A 23,195-nucleotide genomic window follows, 5' to 3' on the forward strand; every position below is an offset into this window, starting at 1 on the left:
TACAATTGTTTTAACACCAATCATAGTCAAACTATCGCAAACTGTTTGACTTGAAAAAATACAAAACATATATATTTTTTAAAGCCGTTTGGGAGCCAAAAGAGCCGTCTCTTTTTGGTGAGCCGAGCCAAAAAGAGCCAGAATGCCCATCGCTAGCGGACGCATGTCCAGTTTGGGTATGGTGTTTAGTGAGTGTAAATTCTTCTTATTCTTCGGTGGGTTTTATGGCAGACTACAACCCAAATAGGTGTATTACCGCCACCAACTGGACAAGGTAAAAATACTACCCATACGTGATGGGAAAAACTAACTTAATCCACACCAAAATAAAACAATAAAAAAAACATTGACAAAACCAAAATCCCTTCCTTCGAATCTGAATATCTCCCTTCTCAGGCTCGATGACCTGAGAGGGAAGTAAAGGCTTGTGACAATACTCCATGCAACTCCCCCACGAGAAGTCTCCACCGCAACGACAGTGATATCTATTTTCCTGGACTTCCTCTCCACCTTGGCTGTGCCATTAATCAACATTGGCTATAAAGGCCACAAAGTCCACCTTCTTAACCTTTAACATATCTTGGTCCTGCTGCTAAAAAGCAACCCCTGCTTTTAAATAAAATCAAACATTTGATTTGAAAGGAAACCCCTGCAGCCTTCAGTGAAGGCCTATCCACCACCATGGACTCTTCAGGAGCACCATTCGAACCCTCAAACCTTTTAACAGCCGCTGCATATGAAATGCTCTGGATAGCCCTGACTTCAGACACCTCATTCTCTTTCACCCTTGTTGGGCATTCCATGGTTCCCACCACAATTGCAACATGAGTGACTAACTGTGCTGCTAGCAACGATTTTATTGTTTTTTTGCCAACCTTTACTGACACCTGTCATATTCAACGGGTGATGTGCGTTTGTAAATTCACCAGTTATTCTCCGCTCTGGCACACTCAAACGAGAGTGCTCTAAAAATCGGTGTAGATAGTCAAAATGTATTTATGAACTCACTTCGTAATCACAAATGATGTAAATGAGACTTACTGAGTCTGGCTTTAAGCTTTAAAATACAACAACTTGCCTAGCTAACAGCTAAATGTGTGTTTTAGACTTCATAATTCAAATTCTATTTTCAAGGCTTCAAATGTTGTCACGTAAAATATTTATGTTATTTTCAACAACCAATGAGCAACTTTGCTGGAAATCCAGTTGCATATAGAGCTAGCTAGCCAGTTCTCAAAAACAGAAATGAGTTAGCATTTTCTGTCTTTGCTTTGTTGGCCATTTCTAATCGGGAAAGAATGGGGTTTTGGGATATACACAGAAATGTTGGTTTAGGAGATCTAATGTGTTGTATTCTATGAGATAATATCAGTCAGTTAACGTGACCTTTATGAATTATGAAGCCTTTATGTGCTTGTTTTGAGAGAGATATATATATATATATATATATGTGTATTATTATTATTTAAAAAATGGTACTAATACACAGTTATGGTACAACCCATTGCGCATTAAATGTGTGACGTAGCCTTAAAATGATGCTGTTTCTGTAATCTGTATGGTGCCGTGATCATCACTGTTCACAGTTTGTGACGTTTCATATACACTGTCATGGCAGGTAATGCACCAGGATCTAATGCTGACAATGCACCATCTAAAAGTGCAACCGTACAAGAATGCATGCACATCTGGCCTCGTGTAAAGAACAAACAACTATTTTAAGAGGAGTGTTTTAGCAGTCTCACAATCGATATCCATGAAGAATGAAAAGCCAAGTCACGTGTAATATCACCACTTCTCTCTTCCGGGTGTTGGCAGTCCGCTAACTGGGGTTGACTAGGCAGTATAGAGCTTTTGTCAAATTTGACTTTTCGTAGCAGGTTAGGAGAATTTACACAGCATGTTAGGATAATTAACGTAGCACGTTAGGAGAATTAGGTTAATATTTGGAAAAAGGTCAGAGTTAGCTAAAATGCCAAAATAAATACACTTTTGACAAAAGCTGTAGCCTTTCTAGCCTTGACCTCTTACTGGGTGAAAGGTGATGAGAAGCGCTGCATACACCACGAGCGGAGCAACAACACAAACTACCGCAAGCGCCTTCCTCTACAGTCTAGTCTAGAAAATAGCCGCAACATTATTTTTATTTTGAATGGACGAGCGAAAACAACTTTTCACATATCGGAATTTGCAGAATATCGCAAAATACTACGGTGAGTTTGCTTGTCGTGTTTGTGGGATTAAGCTGCTTCGATCGGACTGAAAACTGAAACGGACCTACATTCGAGCCGTGAAAACAATGCAAGGGGCCAACTATTTTATAGCTAGCTAGTGCACTTGTTTCTGCAGTAAGTAGAACTGACTTGCTAACTAACTATGTTTTATCATATGGTTATGTACCCAGAATTCACATGGTAATCAATTGCTGAGCAATTGTGCTATAAACGTGCTTATTAATGCGATTGGTACAAGGCTGCGCCGCCTCGCAAAAGATGGAATTTGATCTCGAATAATAAAGTTGCATCTGGCCTGCGAGTCTAGCTAGCTGGGCAATTTTCATGTTTATGTGGAATTACTCTGATACTCCGATTTGGTTGTATGGTTTGTTAAACTTTGAAATCAATGGGTTTTGTTTGGCATACATTTTAAAGTGAAAAACCTGAGTCTCAGAGTAATTCCGTTACAATGGAATTGCCCAGCTACAAATTCTACAACTATCTTTGTAGATAATGACTGTACTGTAGTAGGGGAGATTGGGGTACATTGAGCCAAAGGGGTAGGTTGAGACACCCTTTTTTCTAGGAAACCATAAACAACATTTATAATTTGGCGAAATATGGAAAAGTTGTAAGGAAGTTAACGTTAGGTCCAAAAAACGGGAATTTCATCAAGTCATACATTTTTTGGGAGGTTTCATGATGCTTGTATCTAAATCAAAGTAAATCATTTTAAAGGTTCTATAAAAATGCAAACTCTGCTCCATAATTAATCGAATCAGATGAAACCTCTAATATTGCCAACAACTTTAATCATTTTTAAAATTGGCAATATTAGCAAACTTAGGCATGACATGCCAACAACAAACGCAGACAAGCATTGTAATTTTGAATTCCACAAAGTGAATGTGGAAGAGGAACAAATTATTGTTGTCTATCAACAATGACAAGCCACCGGGTTCTGACAACTTGGATTGAAAATTACTGAGGATAATAGCGGATGATATTGCCACTCCTATTTGTCATATCTTCAATCTAAGCCTACTAGAAAGTGTGTGCCCTCAAGCCTGGAGGGAAAGCAAAAGTCATTCTGCTTCCCAAGAATACGAAAGCCCCCTTTACTGGCTCAAATAGCTGACCAATCAGCCTGTTACCAACCCTTAGTAAACTTTTGGAGATTTTTTTGTTTTTTCGAATTAGAGGTTGATGCCGCTGGAATGTATACATGGAGATTGTACTCTTATTAGAGAAACGGTGAGAAAGACAGTTCCTCAGTTTAGGGTTCTTTAATGTTGATTGGAGATTAACAATGTTTGCAATTCTGTGCTATGTCACTCAGCTGGTATTATCCAATTAATTGTCCATTTATCCAAACAAGATGTGATCTGGAAATAACAAATATGAATACAATGGCATCAATACTAAGATAATGTAATGTAACGACCCTGGGTTTATAAGTGCGGAAATTGACCCTGCCGCACGAGCATGCTTTTGTCGCACAGTCGATAGCGCGCCTGACCTCGGGCTAGAAGGTCGAGGGTTCGAGACCTGCTCCCTGCTGTTTCATTACAGTACATTAATTTAGCAAAAACAAACAAGATATACAGCTCTCATCTGTTATACTAAACCAATGACTGAAACGAAAATACAAGTGGCTAGCAACATCAGACTAACCAGCTAACAAAATGTAGCTAAGAATGTTAGATAGCTAGCATAAAAACGAGACCCATAATGCTGTAAAAATTACAAAAATATTCTTTAACTATTGACAACTTCGTCAGTAAAACAAGGGGAAAACATATACATTACTACCAGTTTTGGTTTTCACACACAGTGATTAATAAATTGTCCAGAAAGAAAATAATGTCCAAAACTGAGATTTGTGTTCACAGCAGTAGGTTGCCAGCTGCACTTGGTAATGAACTAAACACTCTGCCAGCTTGTGATAGCTGTGATGTCATCACTGTTCTTAAAGGGACAGGCTTTTTTTACAGTCTTTGACTAGATACAAGGCTGTTTTGCAGTAAACAAATAGACAACAGACTTTCAGCATGCTTATTGGGAAGCACAGCACTTGCACACATGACTGATGATTGGCTGTGATACATTTATGATCAAAAGTTTGTGGGGACTGATTTGTTAGACTTTAGTGCGGCTTTTGACGTTATATCGATCATAGTCTGCTTCTGGAAAAACGTATGTGTTATGGCTTTACACCCCCTGCTGTAATGTGGATAACCGAACACCGAGGGTGTAGTCCTCTCCAACATAATCCTGGTAGAATCAGGGATTCTCCAGGGTAGCCGTCTAGGCCCCTTACTTTTTTCAATTTTTACCAACGACATGCCAGTGTGTCTATGTATGCGGATGACTGAACACTACAGCAGGTAGCCTAGTGGTTAGACCGTTGGGCCAGTAAACGGAAGGTTGCTGGATCGAGTACCCGAGCTGACATGGTAAAAATCTGTCATTCTGCCCCTGAGCAAAGCAGTTAACTGAGCAAAGCAGTTCCCCGGGCGCCGAAGACATGGATGTTGATTTAAGGCAGACCCCTGCGCCTCTCAGATTTAGAGGGGTTAGGTTAAATGTGGAAGACACATTTCAGTTGTGTGCATTCAGTTGTACAACTGACTAGGTATCCCCCTTTCCCTTACCATTATACATGTCAGCTACTACAGTGACTGAAATGACTTCAACACTTAACAAAGAGCTGAATATAGGAATAAGTTAATAAATATTTCAAAAACTCCAAATTGTATTTGGGACAAATCATTCCCTAAACCTCAACTAAATATTGTAATGAATAATGATGAAATTGAGGTGAATGAAATGCTTTGAGTAACCTAGGATTGTAAACAGGCATGGCCGATTAATTAGGACCGATTTCAAGTTTTCATAACAATCAGTAATCCACACTTTTGGATGCCGATTATGGCCGATTGCAATCCACGAGGAGACTGCGTGGCAGGCTGACCACCTGTTACGCTAGTGCAGCAAGGAGCCAAGGTAAGTTACTAGCTAGCATTAAACTTATCTTATAAAAAACAATCAATCTTAACATAGTCACTAATTAACTACACATGGTTGATGATATTACTAGTTTATTTAGCTTGTCCTGCGTTGCATATAATCAATGCGAGGCCTGTTAATTTATCATTGAATCACAGCCTACTTCGCCAAACGGGTGATGATTTAACAAAACCGCATTCGCGAAAAAAGCACAATCGTTGCACCAATATACCTAACCATAAACATCAATGCCTTAATTAAAATCAATACACAAGTATATCTTTTTTAAACCTGCATATTTAGTTAAAATATATTAATGTTCGCAGGAAATATTAACTATGGAAATTGTGTCACTTCTCTTGCGTTCAGTGCAAGCAGACTCAGGGTATATGCAGCAGTTTGGGCTGCCTGGCTCAGACCATTTCTTCCTAACAAAGACCGGTTGTGCAATGTACTCGTGCTTCTACACCTGCATTGCTTGCTGTTTGGGGTTTTAGGCTGGGTTTCTGTACAGCACTTTGAGATATCAGCTGATGTACGAAGGGCTATATAAATAAATTTGATTTGATTTGATTTAACAGCAATATAACAGTATTTCACTGAAAGAATAAACGTTTTGTTTTCGAAATAATAGTTTCCGGATTTGACCATATTAATGACCTAAGGCTCGTATTTCTGTGCCTTTATTATATTATAATTAAGTCTATGATTTGCTATTTGATAGAGCAGTCTGACTGAGCGGTGGTAGGCAGCAGCAGGCATGTAAGCATTCAAACAGCACTTTACTGCGTTTGCCAGCAACTCCTAGCAGCGCTGTTTATGACTTCAAGCCTGTCAACTCCCGAGATTAGGCTGCAATACTAAAGTGCCTACAAAAGTAACTACAACCTAAAACTTCTTACCTGGGAATATTGAAGACTCATGTTAAAAAGAACCACCAGCTTTCATATGTTCTCATGTTTTGAGCAAGGAACTTAAACGTTAGCTTTTTTACATTGCACATATTACACTTTTTCTTTCTTCTCCAACACTTTGTTTTTGCATTATTTAAAACAAATTAAACATGTTTCATTATTTATTTGAGATTAAATAGATTTTATTGATGCCTCTGTCGCAGCCGGCCGCGACGCACAATTGGCCTAGCGTCGTCCGGGTTAGGAAGGTTTTGGCCGGTAGGGATTATCTTGTCTCATCACGCACCAGCAACTACTGTGGCGGGCCGGGCGCAGTGCACGCTAGCCAGGGTCGCCAGGTGCACGGTGTTTTCGCCGACACATTGGTGCGGCTGGCTTCCAGGTTGGATGCTGTACTGCAGCATCCATCCAAAGTGTTGGAGAAGAAAGAAAAAGTGCAAACACAACACAACCCAACTGCACTGCTTCTTCACACAGCACGCATCCAACCTGGAAGCCAGCTGCACCAATGTGTCGGAGGAAACACTGTGCACCTGGCAACCTTGGTTTGCGTGCATTGTGCCCGGCCCACCACAGGAGTTGCTGATGCAAGGATATCCCTACCAGCCAAGCGCTCCCTAACCCGGATGACAGACCTCCTGGTCGCGGGTGGTTGCGACAGAGCCTGGGCGCGAACCCAGGTTCTCTGGTGACATGGCTGGCACTGCAGTACAGCGCCCTGTGCCACCCGGGAGGCTCCTTCCCCTTGTTTTTCAATAAATACCATGGTTATATTATCCCAGTCTCCTCGTCTGAGTCTGCTCTTGGATCCGCATATTAGTAAGTGCCTTAATGTGTTTGGACTCCAGGAAGAGTAGTTGCTGGGGTCTCTATAAGCTTCAGTATGAGGTCTGAAACCTAGCATGAAAGCTTTGTAGCTGTGTGGGCTAATATAGTAAATGTTTACCTTGGAGTAAATTGAGCCAATGGCAAGTTGAGCCAATGGCAAGTTGAGCAAATTAATATTTTAATTTTAAATTCAGGCGTAATGCAATGCATTATTGCAAGGGTGACTTGACAAGACAAAATATTTAATGGCCTTTGAATGGGGTATGGTAGTAGATGCCAGGTGCACCGGTTTGAGTGTGTCAAGAACTGCAACACTAGGGATTCCCGAGTGGCGCAACGGACTGAGACGTTACTACAGACTCGGGGTCATTCCTGGGCTGTGCCACAACCGGCTGTGGCCCATAGGACGGTGCACAATTGGCCTAGCGTCGTCTGGGTTAGGGGAGGGTTTGGCCGGGGGGGCTTTACTTGTCTTATCGCGCTCTAGCGACTCCTTGTGGTGGGCCGAGTGTCTGCGGGCCGACACCGGTCGCCAGTTGAACAGTGTTTCCTCCGACACATTGGTTAAGGAGTGATGTTAGGCAGGTGATGTTTTGGAGAACGCATGACTCCACCTTCGCCTCTCCCGAGCCTGTTGGAAAGTTGCAGCTTTGAGACAATATCGAAAAAGAGGGTCAAAGAAAAAAATATACAAAAAAGAACTGCAACGCTGCTGGGTTTTTAACGCTCAACAGTTTCCCGTCTGTATCAAGAGGGGTCCACCACCCAAAGCACATCCAGTCAACTTGACAAAGCATTGGAGTCAACATGGGCCAGCATCTCTGTTGAACGCTTTCGACACCTTGTGGAGTACATTCCCCAATGAAGTGAGGCTCTTCTGAGGGCAAAGGGGGGTGCAACTCAATATTAAGAAGGTGTTCCTAATGTTTTGTGTACTCAGTGTGTAGAGCAGTGTTATTCAACTCTTATCCTACAAGATCTGGAGCCTACTGGTTTTCTGTTCTACCTGATAATGAATTGCACCCACCTGATGTCCCAGGGCTAAATCAGTCCTTGATCAAATCAAATGTTATTGGTTACATGCAGATGTTAATGCGAGTGTAGCGAATGCTTATAATAATTTTTTACTTTTTTAAATACCGCATAGTTTCCTAAGGACTCATCTGTCGGCGCCATCTTGCAATGAAAAAAATGCAGTGAACTGGCTTCGAGGTCCAGAGTTGAGTGTGAGGGGTATAGAGAATCAATGTACCATCTAAACCACTGTGAAATATTGTGATTAAAATATATTTTTTAAATATGTGTTTAGAAAATAAAGATAGACATGGTTTTAAAAGGTAGTGGTGTTACTTCATTCAGTACAGAAATTTGAAGGTGCTTCATTTAATTCACCCTGTCCTGCAGCTCAACTTACCCCATGGTATGTGGTGCCAAGAGACCACTTTTTGTGTGAACTATACTATGTTTTCAAAACTGTTTACATTAATTCTGATTATTTCCAGGGATACACAACATCCTGAAATATATATCGTTTTTAGAATGAATACTATATTTCCCTTGAAAAATGTCTCAACTTACCCCACTCTCCCATAAAGTTAGCATGGTCCAAGATCCACAATTTAAAAAATATATATCTAAAAGTTAGACGAAAGTGGAGGATTGTTCAGTCCACACTTGGATTCGTAGAGTCTACCAGGCTAGGGGACAGTACGTCTATGGCTAACCAGGTGTTTTGGTATTGTAGGGGACAGTAGGTCTATGGCTAACCAGGTGTTTTGGTATTGTAGGGGACAGTACGTCTATGGCTAACCAGGTGTTTTGGTATTGTAGGGGACAGTAGGTCTATGGCTAACCAGGTGTTTTGGTATTGTAGGGGACAGTAAGTCTATGGCTAACCAGGTGTTTTGGTATTGTAGGGGACAGTACGTCAATGGCTAACCAGGTGTTTTGGTATTGTAGGGGACAGTAAGTCTATGGCTAACCAGGTGTTTTGGTAATGTAGGGGACAACATGGCTAATCAGGTGTTTTGGTATTGTAGGTGACAACATGGCTAATCAGGTGTTTTGGTATTGTAGGTGACAACATGGCTAATCAGGTGTTTTATTATTGTAGGTGACAACATGGCTAACCAGGTGTTTTAGTATTGTAGGTGACAACATGGATAACCAGGTGTTTTGGTATTGTAGGTGACAACATGGATAACCAGGTGTTTTGGTATTGTAGGTGACAACATGGCTAACCAGGTGTTTTGGTATTGTAGGTGACAACATGGCTAACCAGGTGTTTTAGTATTGTAGGTGACAACATGGATAACCAGGTGTTTTGGTATTGTAGGTGACAACATGGATAACCAGGTGTTTTGGTATTGTAGGTGACAACATGGCTAACCAGGTGTTTTATTATTGTAGGTGACAACATGGCTAACCAGGTGTTTTAGTATAGTAGGTGACAACATGGCTAACCAGGTGTTTTGGTATTGTAGGGGACAACATGGTCAACCAGGTGTCAGAGTACCCTGCTGAGCAAACGTTCCAGTACCAGCATAGCCTGCCTCCTCTCCCTGTACCGTCTCTAGAGGGGAGCCTCGCCAAGTACCTGGATGCAGGTGAGATGCCAGCTGCATGTGAGAAAGAGAAGCTCCGTTAGCATGGGACCCTGGATGAAAATGTGTCTAGTTACTGAAATGTCTGTGTGTATTTTACAGTGCGGCCGTTTTCTACAGAGGAGGAGTACCAGGTGACTGCAGCCGTAGTGAAGAGGTTTGGAGAGGGCATCGGCAAAGACCTGCACCAAAAACTACTGCAGAGAGCCAGGACACGCAGGAACTGGGTACACACACTCAACTAGAGGTCGACCGATTATGATTTTTCAACACTGATACTGATTATTGGAGGACCAAAAAAAGCAGATACCGATTAATCGGACGATTTATATATATATATATATATATATATATATATATATATATATATATATATTTGTAATAATGACAATTACAACAATACTAAATGAACACTTTTAATTTAACTGAATATAATACATCAATAAAATCTATTTACTCTCAAATAAATAATGAAACATGTTTAATTTAGTTTAAATAAAGCAAAAACAAAGTGTTGGAGAAGAAAGAAAAAGTGCAATATGTGCAATGTAAAAAAAAGCTAACGTTTAAGTTCCTTGCTCAGAACATGAGAACATATGAAAGCTGGTGGTTCCTTTTAACATGAGTCTTCAATATTCCCAGTTAATTAAGAAGTTTTAGGTTGTAGTTATTGTAGGACTATTTCTCTCTATACCATTTGTATTTCATATACCTTTGACTATTGGATGTTCTAATAGGTACTTTAGTATTGCCATCCTAATCTCGAGAGTTGATAGGCTTGAAGTCATAAACAGTGCAATGCTTGAAGCACAGCGAAGAGCTGCTGGCAAACGCAGGAAAGTGCTGTTTGAATGAATGCTTACGATCCTGCTGCTGCTACCACCGCTCAGTCAGACTACGCTATCAAATCAAATCATCAAATTAAATGTATTTATTTAGCCCTTCGTACATCAGCTGATATCTCAAAGTGCTGTACAGAAACCCAGCCTAAACCCCCAAACAGCAAGCAATGCAGGTGTAGAAGCACGGTGGCTAGGAAAAACTCCCTAGAAAGGCCAAAACCTAGGAAGAAACCTAGAGAAGAACCAGGCTATGTGGGGTGGCCAGTCCTCTTCTGGCTGTGCCGGGTGGAGATTATAACAGAACATGGCCAAGATGTTCAAATGTTCATAAATAACCAGCATGGTCAAATAATAATAATCACAGGCAGAACAGTTGAAACTGGAGCAGCAGCACAGCCAGGTGGACTGGGGACAGCAAGGAGTCATCATGTCAGGTAGACCTGAGGCATGGTCCTAGGGCTCAGGTCAGTTGAAACTGGAGCAGCAGCACGGCCAGGTGGACTGGGGACAGCAAAGAGTCATCATGTCAGGTAGACCTGAGGCATGGTCCTAGAGCTCAGGTCCTCCGAGAGAGAGAAATCATAGACTTAATTATAATATAATAACACACAGAAATACGAGCCTTAGGTCTTTCATATGGTCAATTCCAGAAACGATCATTTAGAAAACAAAACGTTTATTCTTTCAGTGAAATACGGAACCGTTCCGTATTTTATCTAACGGGTGGCATCCATAAGTCTAAATATTGCTGTTACATTGCACAACCTTCAATACTATTTCATAATTATGTAAAATTCTAACAAATTAGTTCGCAACGAGCCAGGCGGCCCAAATTTCCCTAGTTTAATATTGCCTGCTAACATGAATTTCTTTTAACTAAATATGCAGGTTTGAAAAAATATACTTCCTTGTATTGATTTTAAGAAAGGCATTGATGTTTATGGTTAGGTAACGTATGTGCTTTTTTCACAAATGCGCTTTTGTTAAATCATCCCCCGTTTGGCGAAGTTGGCTGTCTTTGTTAGGAAGAAATGGTCTTCACACAGTTCGCAACGAGCCAGGCGGCCCAAACTGCTGCATATACCCTGACTCTGTTGCACAGAATGCAAGAGAAGTGACACAATTTCCCTAGTTAAAATAAATTAATGTTAGCAGGCAATATTAACTAAATATGCAGGTTTAAAAATATATAATTGTGTATTGATTTTTAAAAAAAGGCATTGATGTTTATGGTTAGGTACACCATTGGTGCAACGACAGTGCTTTTTTCGCGAATGCGCTTGTTAAATCACCTGTTTGGCGAAGTAGGCTGTGATTCAATGATAAATGAACAGGCACCGCATCGATTATATGCAACGCATGACAAGCTAGATAAAATAGTAATATCATCAACCATGTGTAGTTAACTAGTGATTATGTTAAAATTGATTTTTTTTAATAAGATAAGTTTAATGCTAGCTAGCACCTTACCTTGGCTCCTTGCTGCACTCGCATAACAGGTACTAAGCCTGCCATGCAGTCTCCTCGTGGAGTGCAATGTAATCGTGGAGTCCAAAAATGCTGATTACCGATTGTTATGAAAACTTGAACTCGGCCCTAATTAATCGGCCATTCCAATTAATCAGTCGACCTCTACACTCAACACACTGCACAGCTAGAACCTGTGGGAACTGGTCACACGCTATGCTCGACCCTGAGCAACTGTGAAAGGGAATCTTTGAGTGTTTTAAATACTGCAGTCATTATGGTGTCTCCCTGCATTGTTTCATCTTTATTCTGTGTGTTTTCCTGCAGTTGGAGGAGTGGTGGTTGGATGCAGCCTATCTGGAATTGCGTTACCCCTCCCAGTTGAATGTGAACTTTGGAGGTCCTGCACCCTACCTAGAGCACTGCTGGCCCCCTACAGAGGGAGTACAGCTACAGAGGACCAGCATAAGCATGTGGCACACTCTACAGTACTGGGACCTGCTTCGCACGTAAGATACTCACATTGAGTGTACAAAACATGTTTTTTCCATGACATAGACTGACCAGGTGAATCTAGGTGAAAGCTATAATCATTTATTGATGTCACCTTTTAAATCCACATCAATCAATGTATATGAGGGGCGGCAGCGTAGCCTAGTGGTTAGAGCGTTGGACTAGTAACCGGAAGGTTGCGAGTTCAAACCCCCGAGCTGACAAGGTCCAAATCTGTCATTCTGCCCCTGAACAGGCAGTTAACCCACTGAAAATAAGAATGTGTTCTTAACTGACTTGCCTGGTTAAATAAAGGTAAAATAAAAATAAAAAAATATGAGGGGGAGGAGACAGGTTAAAAAAGGATTTTAAACCTTGAGATAATTGAAGAAAGTTGAATGGGCTTAGATAAAATATTTAAGTGCCTTTTGAACTGGGAGTCAACATTGGCCAGCATCCCTGTAGAACGCTTTCGACACCTTGCTTCAACGAATTGAGGCTGTTCTGAGGGCAAAAGGGCATGTAACACAATATTAGGAAGGTGTTCCTAATGTTTTGTACACTCCGTGTATATGTATTAAGGTTACACACGCATCACAACTACTGCTACCAGACTCTTCCGATTGCGACATAATGCACAATTTAAACACTTGCCCTCCAATCCCCCCCTTCCCCAAAACACGTGTTTTTATTTAACTATAAATTCTTCCTGTATTATAGTTGTTTAAAATATTTATTCTATTCTACTGAGCCAGTTACTTTATGTTTATATTATTATATTTTATTTCTTATTGTTGTTCCGTTGTCGAGAAGGAACCTGCAACTAAGCATTTAGTTGGACAGTGTCCCTAAACACCTTCTGTACACACTCTGACTGTGTGGTCCCCGACAGGGAGAGGCTGGACCCTCATAAAGCTGGTAATGTGGTGTTGGATATGGACCAGTTCAGAATGCTGTTCTGTACATGTAAAATTCCTGGAGTCACCAAGGATACCATCATCAACTACTTTAAGACAGGTAGGTGTCTCCCCCCATGACACCACCATGCAATATGATGTTTGTGGTTTGTTTTTGTGTGTAGTACTCTGTTATTTATTTAGGTGTGTTTGTGTGTGTGTTTTCCATGTGTGTGTGGATGTGTGTATTGATTACTTTAAGACATGAAGGTCAGTCAATCTGGAAGATTTCAGGAACGTTGAACGTTTCTTCAAGTGCAGTCACAAAAACCATCAAGCGCTATGATGAAACTGGCTCATGAGGACCGCCACAGGAAATGAAGACCCAGAGTTACCTCTGTTGCAGAGGACAAGTTCATTGGAGTTACCAGCCTCAGAAAATGCAGCCCAAATAAGTGCTTCACAGAGTTCAAGTAACAGACACATCTCAACATCAACTGTTCAGAGGAGACTGCTTGAATCAGGTCTTCATGGTTGAATTGCTGCAAAGAAACCACTACTAAAGGACACCAATAATAAGAAGAGACTTGCTTGGGCCAACGAAACACGAGCAATGGACATAAAACCGGTGGAAATCTGTCCTTTGATCTGATGAGTCCAGATTTGAGATTTTTGGTTCCAACATTTGTGTCTTTGTGAGATGCAGAGTAGGTGAACAGATGATCTCTGCATGTGGGGTTCCCACCATGAAGCATGGAGGAGGAGGTGTGATTGTGTGGGGGTGCTTTGCTGGTGACACTCAAAGAGATTTATTTAGAATTCAAGGCACACTTAACCAGCATTCTGCATCGATACGCCATCCCGTCTGGTTTGACTATAATTTGTTTTTGAAAAGGAAAATGACCCAACACATCAGGACAATGACCCAAAATAAGGGCTATTTGAGTAAGGAGAGTGATGGAGTGCTGCATCAGATGACCTGGCGTCCACAATCACCCGACCTAACCCAATTGAGATGGTTTGGGATCAGTTGGACCGCAGAGTGAAGGAAAAGCAGCCAACAAGTGCTCAGCATATGTGGGAACTTCTTAAAAACTGTTGGATAAGCATTCCAGGTGAAGCTGGTTGAGAGAATGCCAAGAGTGTGCAAAGCTGCCATCAAGGCAAGGAGTGGATACTTTGAAGAATCAAATATAAAAATATAAAATATAGGTTGATTTGTTTAACCTTTTTGGTTACTGCATGATTCCACATGTGTTATTTCATAGTTTTAATGTCTTCACTATTATTCTACAATGTAGAAAATTGTAAAAAATAAAGTAAAACCCTGGAATGAGTAGGTGTGTCCAAACTTTTGACTGGTGCTGTATGTATTGATGTTTTTTCTGTGTGTGTTGTAGAGAGCGAGGGTCCATGCCCCTCCCATGTGGTGGTGATGTGTAAGGGGCGTTTCTTCTCGTTTGATGCAGTGTGTGACGGATACATTCTTACACCTCCAGAGCTGCTCAGGTATTCTGGCCGGTGGATATTTAGGTATATTTGTGTGCATCTGCATGTATTTATGTGCCTTTGTGTGTGTGTGTGTATGTGTAGGCAGCTGACCCATGTGAAGCAGTGTTGTGAGGGGGAGCCAGCGGGAGATGGTGTCGCCGCTCTCACCTCAGAGGAGAGGACACGCTGGGCTAAGGTGTGTGTGAAGTTGGCTGTATAGAATGGACATCACCATGCCCTAAACCTCGCTCTCTCTCGCTCTCTCTGTGTCTGTAGGCCAGGGAGTATCTGATAGGTATAGATCCAGCCAATAAGACCATCTTAGAGATCATCCAGAGCAGTCTGTTTGTGGTCTCACTGGACGATGCTAAACCCTACGCTACTGCAGAGAACTACACACCAGTACGTACACACACACACACCACAGGCATCCATACCATCCTTAGTATGGTATAATCTGACCTTTGGCCTTTGCCCCCAGGTGACCCGGGAAGCGCTGACAGGAGACCCCACCATCCGCTGGGGAGACAAGTCCTACAACTCCCTCTCCTTCGCCGACGGAACCTTCGGATCCAATTGTGACGTGTGTTACTGTTTTGTAGAGAGAGAGATGATTGCTCCTCTGTTAGCAGTAGTGTAATGATGTTTTGTTGTGAGTCTGCTCCTATATATGGTAATTGCTGGTGTGTGTTGCAGCATGCCCCCTACGATGCCATGGTGCTGGTAACTCACTGTTACTATGTGGATCAGCAGCTCAAAGCTACAGACGGCAGGTGGAAGGTAAATACTGTTTCTATTGAACTTATTTTCAGTGACTATATGTTGTTTTCCCTTAATTCGAAGTGCCTTACTGGCCTTCTAAACCGGACGCATAAGTATTGCTGATTGTGAGACACTCCTGTTAATTTCAATTTACGCCGAAGCTCACACCTGAGAACAACAGGATAAGGTGGCTCTCTATTATGCTGCCATGTATCAGGTAATAAAAATAGGTTAATTTCACTGTGAGTAAGCAACAGTATATTTGTTGATGTGTGTGTCAATGTAGGGCTCTGAGACGGTGCGGCCTATGCCTCTTCCTGAAGAGTTGGTCTTCACTGTGGATGACAGAGTCAGGAGTGACGTTGCACATGCCAAGCAACAGTACTTCGAGACTGTGAGCACACACACATACACACACACACACACACACACACACACACACACACACACACACACACACACACACACACACACACACACATTCATGACTCTGTGCATCTCCCTGGTCGTCAGATTGGACCATCGCAGGTGTTGTGTTCATCACAAACACACCCTCACAGGCCCTTACTCTCCCCACCACACACACACAACTCTAATCTGTGTGATATTTGGTTTGACAGACACCTGTGTGTGTGTCCAGACTCAGGACTTGCAGGTGGTGTGTTATGCGTTCACCTCGTTTGGGAAAGCAGCCATCAAACAGAGGAAGCTCCACCCAGACACCTTCATACAACTGGCCCTTCAACTGGCTTATTACAGACAGCATGGGAGGTAATACCATCCATCCAGTCAGGGCCGGGTCTAGCCTTTTGGGGGCCCTAAGCGAGATTTCGTTGGGGCCTAAGCTAGGCCATGGGGTGGAGAGACATTATTTTCAGTTTTAAAGCTAATTTCTTGTAATTCTACACATTTTGCAGTGACTTATGCCATGTTAATGATGATAGAGTGAGTGACTAACAAAATCAATAGGGGCCCCCTGGAGGTCAGGGCCCTTAGACACCCTGGTCGGTGTTCAGTCATGATTACAAGTTTAGATAGCTGGCTAGACTAACTTACCAATTTAAGAAATGTTAGAAGACATGGTGAATTGATTGACTGCCAGAGCATAACAAGAGAGATTGCTGGTGTAGAACCACATTTCGACCTTGTAACTGGTGTATTCTACTATTCTAACTCTCAAATAATAATAATTTGGAGTGAGGTTGAGGGCGGCCTGGGGCCCTAAGCAACGGCTTATATTCTCTTATGCTTGGAGCCTGCCCTGCATCCACTATCCATCCAATTAATCCATCCATCCACCCAACATTCATCCATCCATCCACCCACCCATCCATCAATCAACTTCATCCATCCTTCCTCTCCAATATTCTCTCCATAACTGATGATTGATGATAATCCCCCCTCCCAGGTTAGGTAGTTGCTATGAGACAGCGATGACCAGAAGGTTCTACCATGGCAGGACTGAGACCATGAGGCCCTGTACCCTTGAGGCACAGAACTGGTGCCATACCATGCTCCTCCCTGCAGCCAGCGTAAGTGTGAGAGTGTGTGTGTATCCAGTAAACGATTAGTTCTTCATATATTGTCATGCCATACATGTAAATCTGGCGACCATGGTACTTACACTCTGACTTTCTGTATGTCTCCCAGGCTGAGGCTAAGAGGAAAGCCCTGCTGCTGGCCTTCAACAAGCACAACAAACTGATGGCTGAGGCACAGAACGGAAAAGGTTTTGACAGACATCTCCTGGGCCTTTACCTGATCGCCAAGGAGGAGGGACTTCCTATGCCAGACCTTTTCACTGATCCACTGTATTCCAAGAGGTGTGTTTGTGTTTGTGTTTGTGTGTGTGTGTGTGTGTGTGTGTGTGTGTGTGTGTGTGTGTGTGTGTGTGTGTGTGTGTGTGTGTGTGTGTGTGTGTGTGTGTGCGTGTGTGTGTGTGTTTGTGTTTATGGTGTTTTGTAATTTGTGTGTGTTCTCTCTCCAGTGGCGGGGGTGGTAACTTTACCCTGTCCACCAGTCTAGTTGGCTACACCACAGTCCTGGGAGCGGTTGCTCCCATGGTGCACCATGGCTACGGGTTCTTCTACCGCATCGGAGACGACAGGTGGGCTAACACACCCACACACACTGACCCCACGCAACATCATCCACAGTTTGACCAGTAAACACTCACACATATCCACACACACTGACCCCACGCAACATCATCCACAGTTTGACCAGTAAACACTCACACACACACAAATCAAATCAAATTTATTTATATAGCCCTTCTTACATCAGCTGATATATCAAAGTGCTGGACAGAATCCCAGCATAAAACCCCAAACAACAAGCAATGCAGGTGTAGAAGCACAGTGGCTAGGAAAAACTCCCTAGAAAGGCCAAAACCTAGAGAGGAACCAGGCTATGAGGGGTGGCCAGTCCTCTTCTGGCTGTGCCGGGTGGAGATTATAACAGAACATGGCCAAGATGTTCATAAATGACCGGAATGGTCAAATAATAGTAGTCACAGTGAACAGTTCAGGGTTCCATAGCCCGCAAGCAGAACAGTTGAAACTGGAGCAGCAGCACGGCCAGGTGGACTGGGGACAACAAGGAGTCATCATGCCAGATAGTCCTGAGGCATGGTCCTAGGGCTCAGATCCTCCGAGAGAGAGAAAGAAAGAGAGAATTAGAGAGAGCATACTTAAATTCACACAGGACACCGGGTAAGACAGGAGAAATACTCCAGATATAACAGACTGACCCTAGCCCCCGACACATAAACTACTGCAGCATAAATACTGGAGGCTGAGACAGGAGGGGTCAGGAGACACTCTGTCCCCATCCAATGATACCCCCGGACAGGGTCAAACAGACAGGATATAACCCCACCCACTTTGCCAAAGCACAGTCCCCACACCACTAGAGGGATATCTTTGAGTCAGGGGTCTGCCAGAGTGCCATGAGCTGATCACGCGCGCTCACGTGAGAGTTAGCTGCATTCCATTGTTCCTCCAACTGTTTGAAATTCTAGGGACAATTAGGAGGCCTGCGTCTTATGAACGTAGCGTACGTGTAGGTATGTACGGCAGGACCAAATCGGAAAGATAGGTAGGAGCAAGCCCATGTAATGCTTTGTAGGTTAGCAGTAAAATCTTGAAATCAGCCCTTGCCTTAACAGGAAGCCAGTGTAGGGAGGCTAGCACTGGAGTAATATGATCACATTTTTGGGTTCTAGTCAGGATTCTAGTAGCCGTATTTAGCACTAACTGAAGTTTATTTAGTGCTTAATCCGCGTAGCCGGAAAGTAGAGCATTGCAGTAGTCTAACCTAGAAGTAACAAAAGAGTAACACACACACTGACCCAACACAACATCATCCACAGTTTGACCAGTAAACACACACACACACTGACCCCATGCAACATCATCCACAGTTTGACCAGTAAACACACACACACATTCTGGGTCAGATAACAGTTACTATTCCAGCTGTTTTCCGTGTCATCTAGTTAGTGCGGTCAAGGTGAGGTCAAAGGTGAAATTTAATAGTAGTAGTTAGAAAGTGCAGCTGTGTTGTTCCGTCCTCTCTATGATGGACAGATTTTCTAAAACCTTTACAAGTGTCCAGTATCTGACTTGTACTTCCTGTTTCAGGATCGTGGCTTCCTGTACGGCGTGGAAGTCCAGTCCAGAGACAGATGCAGAGGCACTGTTCCAGAACCTGGTTTCCTCCCTACATGAGATGTTACATCTCGCTACCACAGCTCAGCTCTAACACACACACACACACACACACACACACACACACACACACACACACACACACACACACACACACACACACACACACACACACACACACACACACACACACACACACACACACACACAGAGTTTGTAGATGGTAGTCAATAATAGTTTAGTTCTGCACAGATCAATGCAAAGGCACATTTATTGTTTTCTACATTTAAAAAATTAAAATTTGTTATTTGTTTAAATGCAGCTCAACAAATGAGTTTATTTTGCACTTAGTGAATCATTCTCTGTGATTTTATGTAGACACTAGATCGGGGATTCCCTGTTTTCAAAATGTATAGATTGAATTTCCTACCACGATTCTGTTTAGATTTCATCTGTTTTTATGTTGTGAGAAACATTTAGTGTTAACCCATGCCATGCACTGTACACCGCTAAGCTAACATACACATCCTAACTCGCCGTCACCATTCACTTCCAGCATCGCGTCACCTGTCCCTGGTCATTAGTGATTCATGAATAGTATTCTTTTTCTATATTGATTGGCTTTTCCAGAAGAGTGACTGAGGCATAGATGTTCTTGGTTGGTTGAAATGACTCTTTTAGAACGTAACTGTCGTCGTAGCTGTGAAATTGAGAAACAGAGAGAAACGGGTCATGTTGTCTTTGACTACCGTCTCACCTCAGGCCCCATGGGTATTATATAAGGGCCCTACTCAATCAAAACTGTCCAGTTTCCAGGGCAAGAAAAATGATTGTAGATTGTAGTAGAGGATAGAGGATTATGCATTTGGCTGGATATGATCAATGAAACGGTGTTTGGGTGAGACGGAAGGAAACCCAAGTAAATGATAATGTGCCTTTTTGCTGTGTCCTTATTTGAGTCTGTCCCCAGAGATCTGGTTAGGGGTTTTGATTGAATATCTCCCTAATTGACCGGACTTTTTAGACTTTAAGCTGCTGAATAGCTCTACCACTCCTATGCCAGATCCATAGGCTGCCACCCTATGCAATATGCCATTTTATGTAGTAGATGTCTGTAATAATGAACATTCCTGTCACAATATACCCATGATACATCACGGTTTTGATGCTCTCGAACACGGCCATTGTGTTCATACCTTTCAGACAGTCTTGAGATTTTCAGCATGTTTTTTTGTTGTAAATGATAGAAAAGTGATAAAAGATGAGCGCTGGATTTGATTCACTCAACAAAATGAAAAGAAGCTGTTTTAATGCCTAAAGTAGTGAAAATGATGTAACCCACTTTACAGTAGGAAAATTATAGTTTTGACTTGACTGACAATGTAAACTTGGAAAATGTTTTATTGAATATGAAAGTTGTTTAGTGTGATTGAACTGACAAATCAAAGTGATTGAATCATGTCATGAGCCCAAATATTCAAATAAAACATCTTTATTAATGATACCTGTTTACATAAGTCATGCATACATACAGTACATACCCAAGCAGAGGTCAGTTCATTCAGTGCAACGTAGAAACGTGGTTTCTATCAATATACTGTTAGTGCTTGAGCCCCAACCCTCAGGTGTGTGTGTGTATCACTCAACATATTACCTACAGTTAAGGTAAACAAAACATTCAGGAACTCTTTGGTCCTTTTAAATACCTCAGGCACTTCCAGTAGCATGAGCATAGCACAGAGACAGTTTGGAAGGCCATATCTCATGATCATTTCAAAAATAAAAAACAACATTAAAGGTCCAATGCAGCTGTTTTTATCTCAGTATCAAATCATTTCTGGGTAACAATTAAGTACCTTACTGTGATTGTTTTCAATTAAAAGGTTAATTAAAAAAAAAAAATAATACTTCTTAGCGAAGACCAATTTCTCAAGCAAGAATTTTGCCAGGTCTGTCGGAGTGGGGAGGGGAAAACTGAAAACGAGCATTTATTGAGAGTTTGGAACTCTTTCTTATTGGTCTATTAACCAATGTATGCCTGGTGATGTCACCAGGCAGGCCAAAACTCCATCCCACCAAAGCAGGCAGAAATGTCAGGTGGGCTTTTCAAACAGCTCTTACACTAAAAGGGCATTATCATTTTCACAATTTTAGAATCACCTTTATTCTCTCATAGTGTGGAAATGTATAAGTTGGTATACAGATGACATACAGTGGATGTACAATTTTACGGTATGAGTATGAATAGATCTAAATGCAGAGCGATGAACAGAGTGCAAATGCAGTGTAGTGCAGTTATTTTGTGTACAGTGTTATTCCAACCTGATAGTGTGGAAATATATAAAGCACTGGGAAATCTAGTTTTTGACTGCACTGGGCCTTTAAAGGAAAACTCCACCCAAAAACTATATTTTGGTATTTGTTTCATTAGTCCATTGTGGACATGGTCCCAAATGTTTTGCTTGTCAGCACTCAAGTTTTCAAGATATGTAACTTTCAAAATACAGAAATCATCCCTGTATGATGCATTTAGCTTCCTATGATATGATGCAAAATGCATCATTTTATTTATCTAGGCAAGTCAGTTAAGAACAAATCCTTTACAATGATGGCCTAGGAACAGTGGGTTAACTGCCTTGTTCAGGGGCAGAATGACAGATTTTTACCTTGTCTGCTCAGGGATTCAATCTAGCAACCTTTCGGTTACTAGTCCAATGCTCTAACCACTAGGCTACCTGCTGCCCCATATGGGGATGATTTCTGTATTTTGAAAGTTACATAACCTGGACTAATGAAATAAATACCAAAATATAGTTTTTGGGTAGAGTTTTACTTTAAGCCCAAAACAACTGAACAAATCAATGTAATAATCTGAATGTTGAGGATACACACTGCTTCAGCGTCTCATTGGCTTAGTTCTGTGCAGTTTACAGTAATGCGCAGACGTGTATATGTGTGTGTTCCATGTATTCATTTGGCACAGGCACTCTATGGTACAGATGTGATACTTTTTGAATAAATAACTGAAATACAGCACCACCTCTTCCTTTTATATACAAAATACCCCCCTGCACCCTCAACCCCTCCCTGCACACTCAGCCCCTCCCAGCAACCCCCTGCACCCTCAGCCTCTCTCTCCCCCCCCATCCTCCTCTCCTCCCTCATTTTCTGCCATGGCCCAGCTGTGTGGTGACCAGTGAGTAGTATACTCCTCTCTGGGACAGTAGTTGTTGATGAGTGCCCTGCTCCACCACCACTCCCTTCTGGAAGACAGCGATCAGGTCAGCGTTCTGAATGGTGGAAAGGCGGTGGGCCACCACGATACACGTCCTGCCCTGTCGAGCCACATCCAGGGCCTCCTGCACCACCTGGGGAGGGAGGGAGAACAGAGACAAATACATCCAGTAGCTAAAACGTCTGTAGCATGAATCCACAGAGATATACAGTTGAAGTAGGAAGTTTGCATACACTTAGGTTGGAGTCATTAAAACTAGTTTTTCAACCACTCCACAAATTTCTTGTTAACAAGCTATAGTTTTGGCAAGTCGGTTAGGACATATACTTTGTGCATGACAAGTCATTTTTCCAACAATTGTTTACAGATGTAACGACTCTCCTCTTCGTCTGATGAGGAATAGGAATCATCGGACCAACACGCAGCATGGTAAGTGTACATAGTAAATTTGATTAACTAAACTGAACACTGAATGACCAAAAAACAACAAAGAGCGTGAACGCCACGAAACAGTCCTGTAAAGTGAAAAAACAGGAAACAACTACCCACAAACACAGGTGGGAACAGGCTACCTAAGTATGTTTCTCAATCAGAGACAATGATTGACAGCTGCCTCTGATTGGGAACCATACCAGGCCAAACACCTAGAAATACAACACACAGAACAAAACATAGAATGCCCAACCCAACTCACGCCCTGATCAAACCAAAATAGAGACTTAAAAAAGGAACTAAGGTCAGGACGTGACAACAGACAGATTATTTGATT

General features: G+C 42.1%; 2 protein-coding genes across 2 annotated transcripts in view; one reads left to right on the top strand and one right to left on the bottom strand.

Annotated features, from left to right (window-relative positions):
* Positions 1-1,796: 1,796 nt before the first annotated feature.
* Positions 1,797-20,695, top strand: LOC109884780 (peroxisomal carnitine O-octanoyltransferase). The gene is made up of 16 exons (XM_031836894.1): positions 1,797-2,213; positions 9,451-9,573; positions 9,673-9,797; positions 12,207-12,388; positions 13,264-13,388; positions 14,668-14,776; positions 14,861-14,954; positions 15,035-15,160; positions 15,240-15,341; positions 15,455-15,538; positions 15,807-15,914; positions 16,161-16,291; positions 16,929-17,052; positions 17,171-17,343; positions 17,508-17,627; positions 19,165-20,695. The coding sequence occupies exons 1-16, from the start codon at positions 2,153-2,155 to the stop codon at positions 19,283-19,285; spliced, it is 1,908 nt and encodes a 635-aa protein (XP_031692754.1). The 5' UTR covers positions 1,797-2,152; the 3' UTR covers positions 19,286-20,695.
* LOC109887961 (ATP-dependent translocase ABCB1) overlaps positions 20,666-23,195 on the bottom strand; it is a 34,812-nt gene continuing 32,282 nt past the window's right edge. The window contains 1 exon segment of the mRNA XM_031836888.1: positions 20,666-22,559. Within this exon segment, the coding sequence (XP_031692748.1) occupies positions 22,353-22,559 (207 nt within the window). The 3' untranslated portion in view covers positions 20,666-22,352.

This window comes from Oncorhynchus kisutch, linkage group LG2 (assembly GCF_002021735.2).
Source record: "Oncorhynchus kisutch isolate 150728-3 linkage group LG2, Okis_V2, whole genome shotgun sequence".
Classification (NCBI taxonomy): Eukaryota; Metazoa; Chordata; class Actinopteri; order Salmoniformes; family Salmonidae; genus Oncorhynchus; species Oncorhynchus kisutch.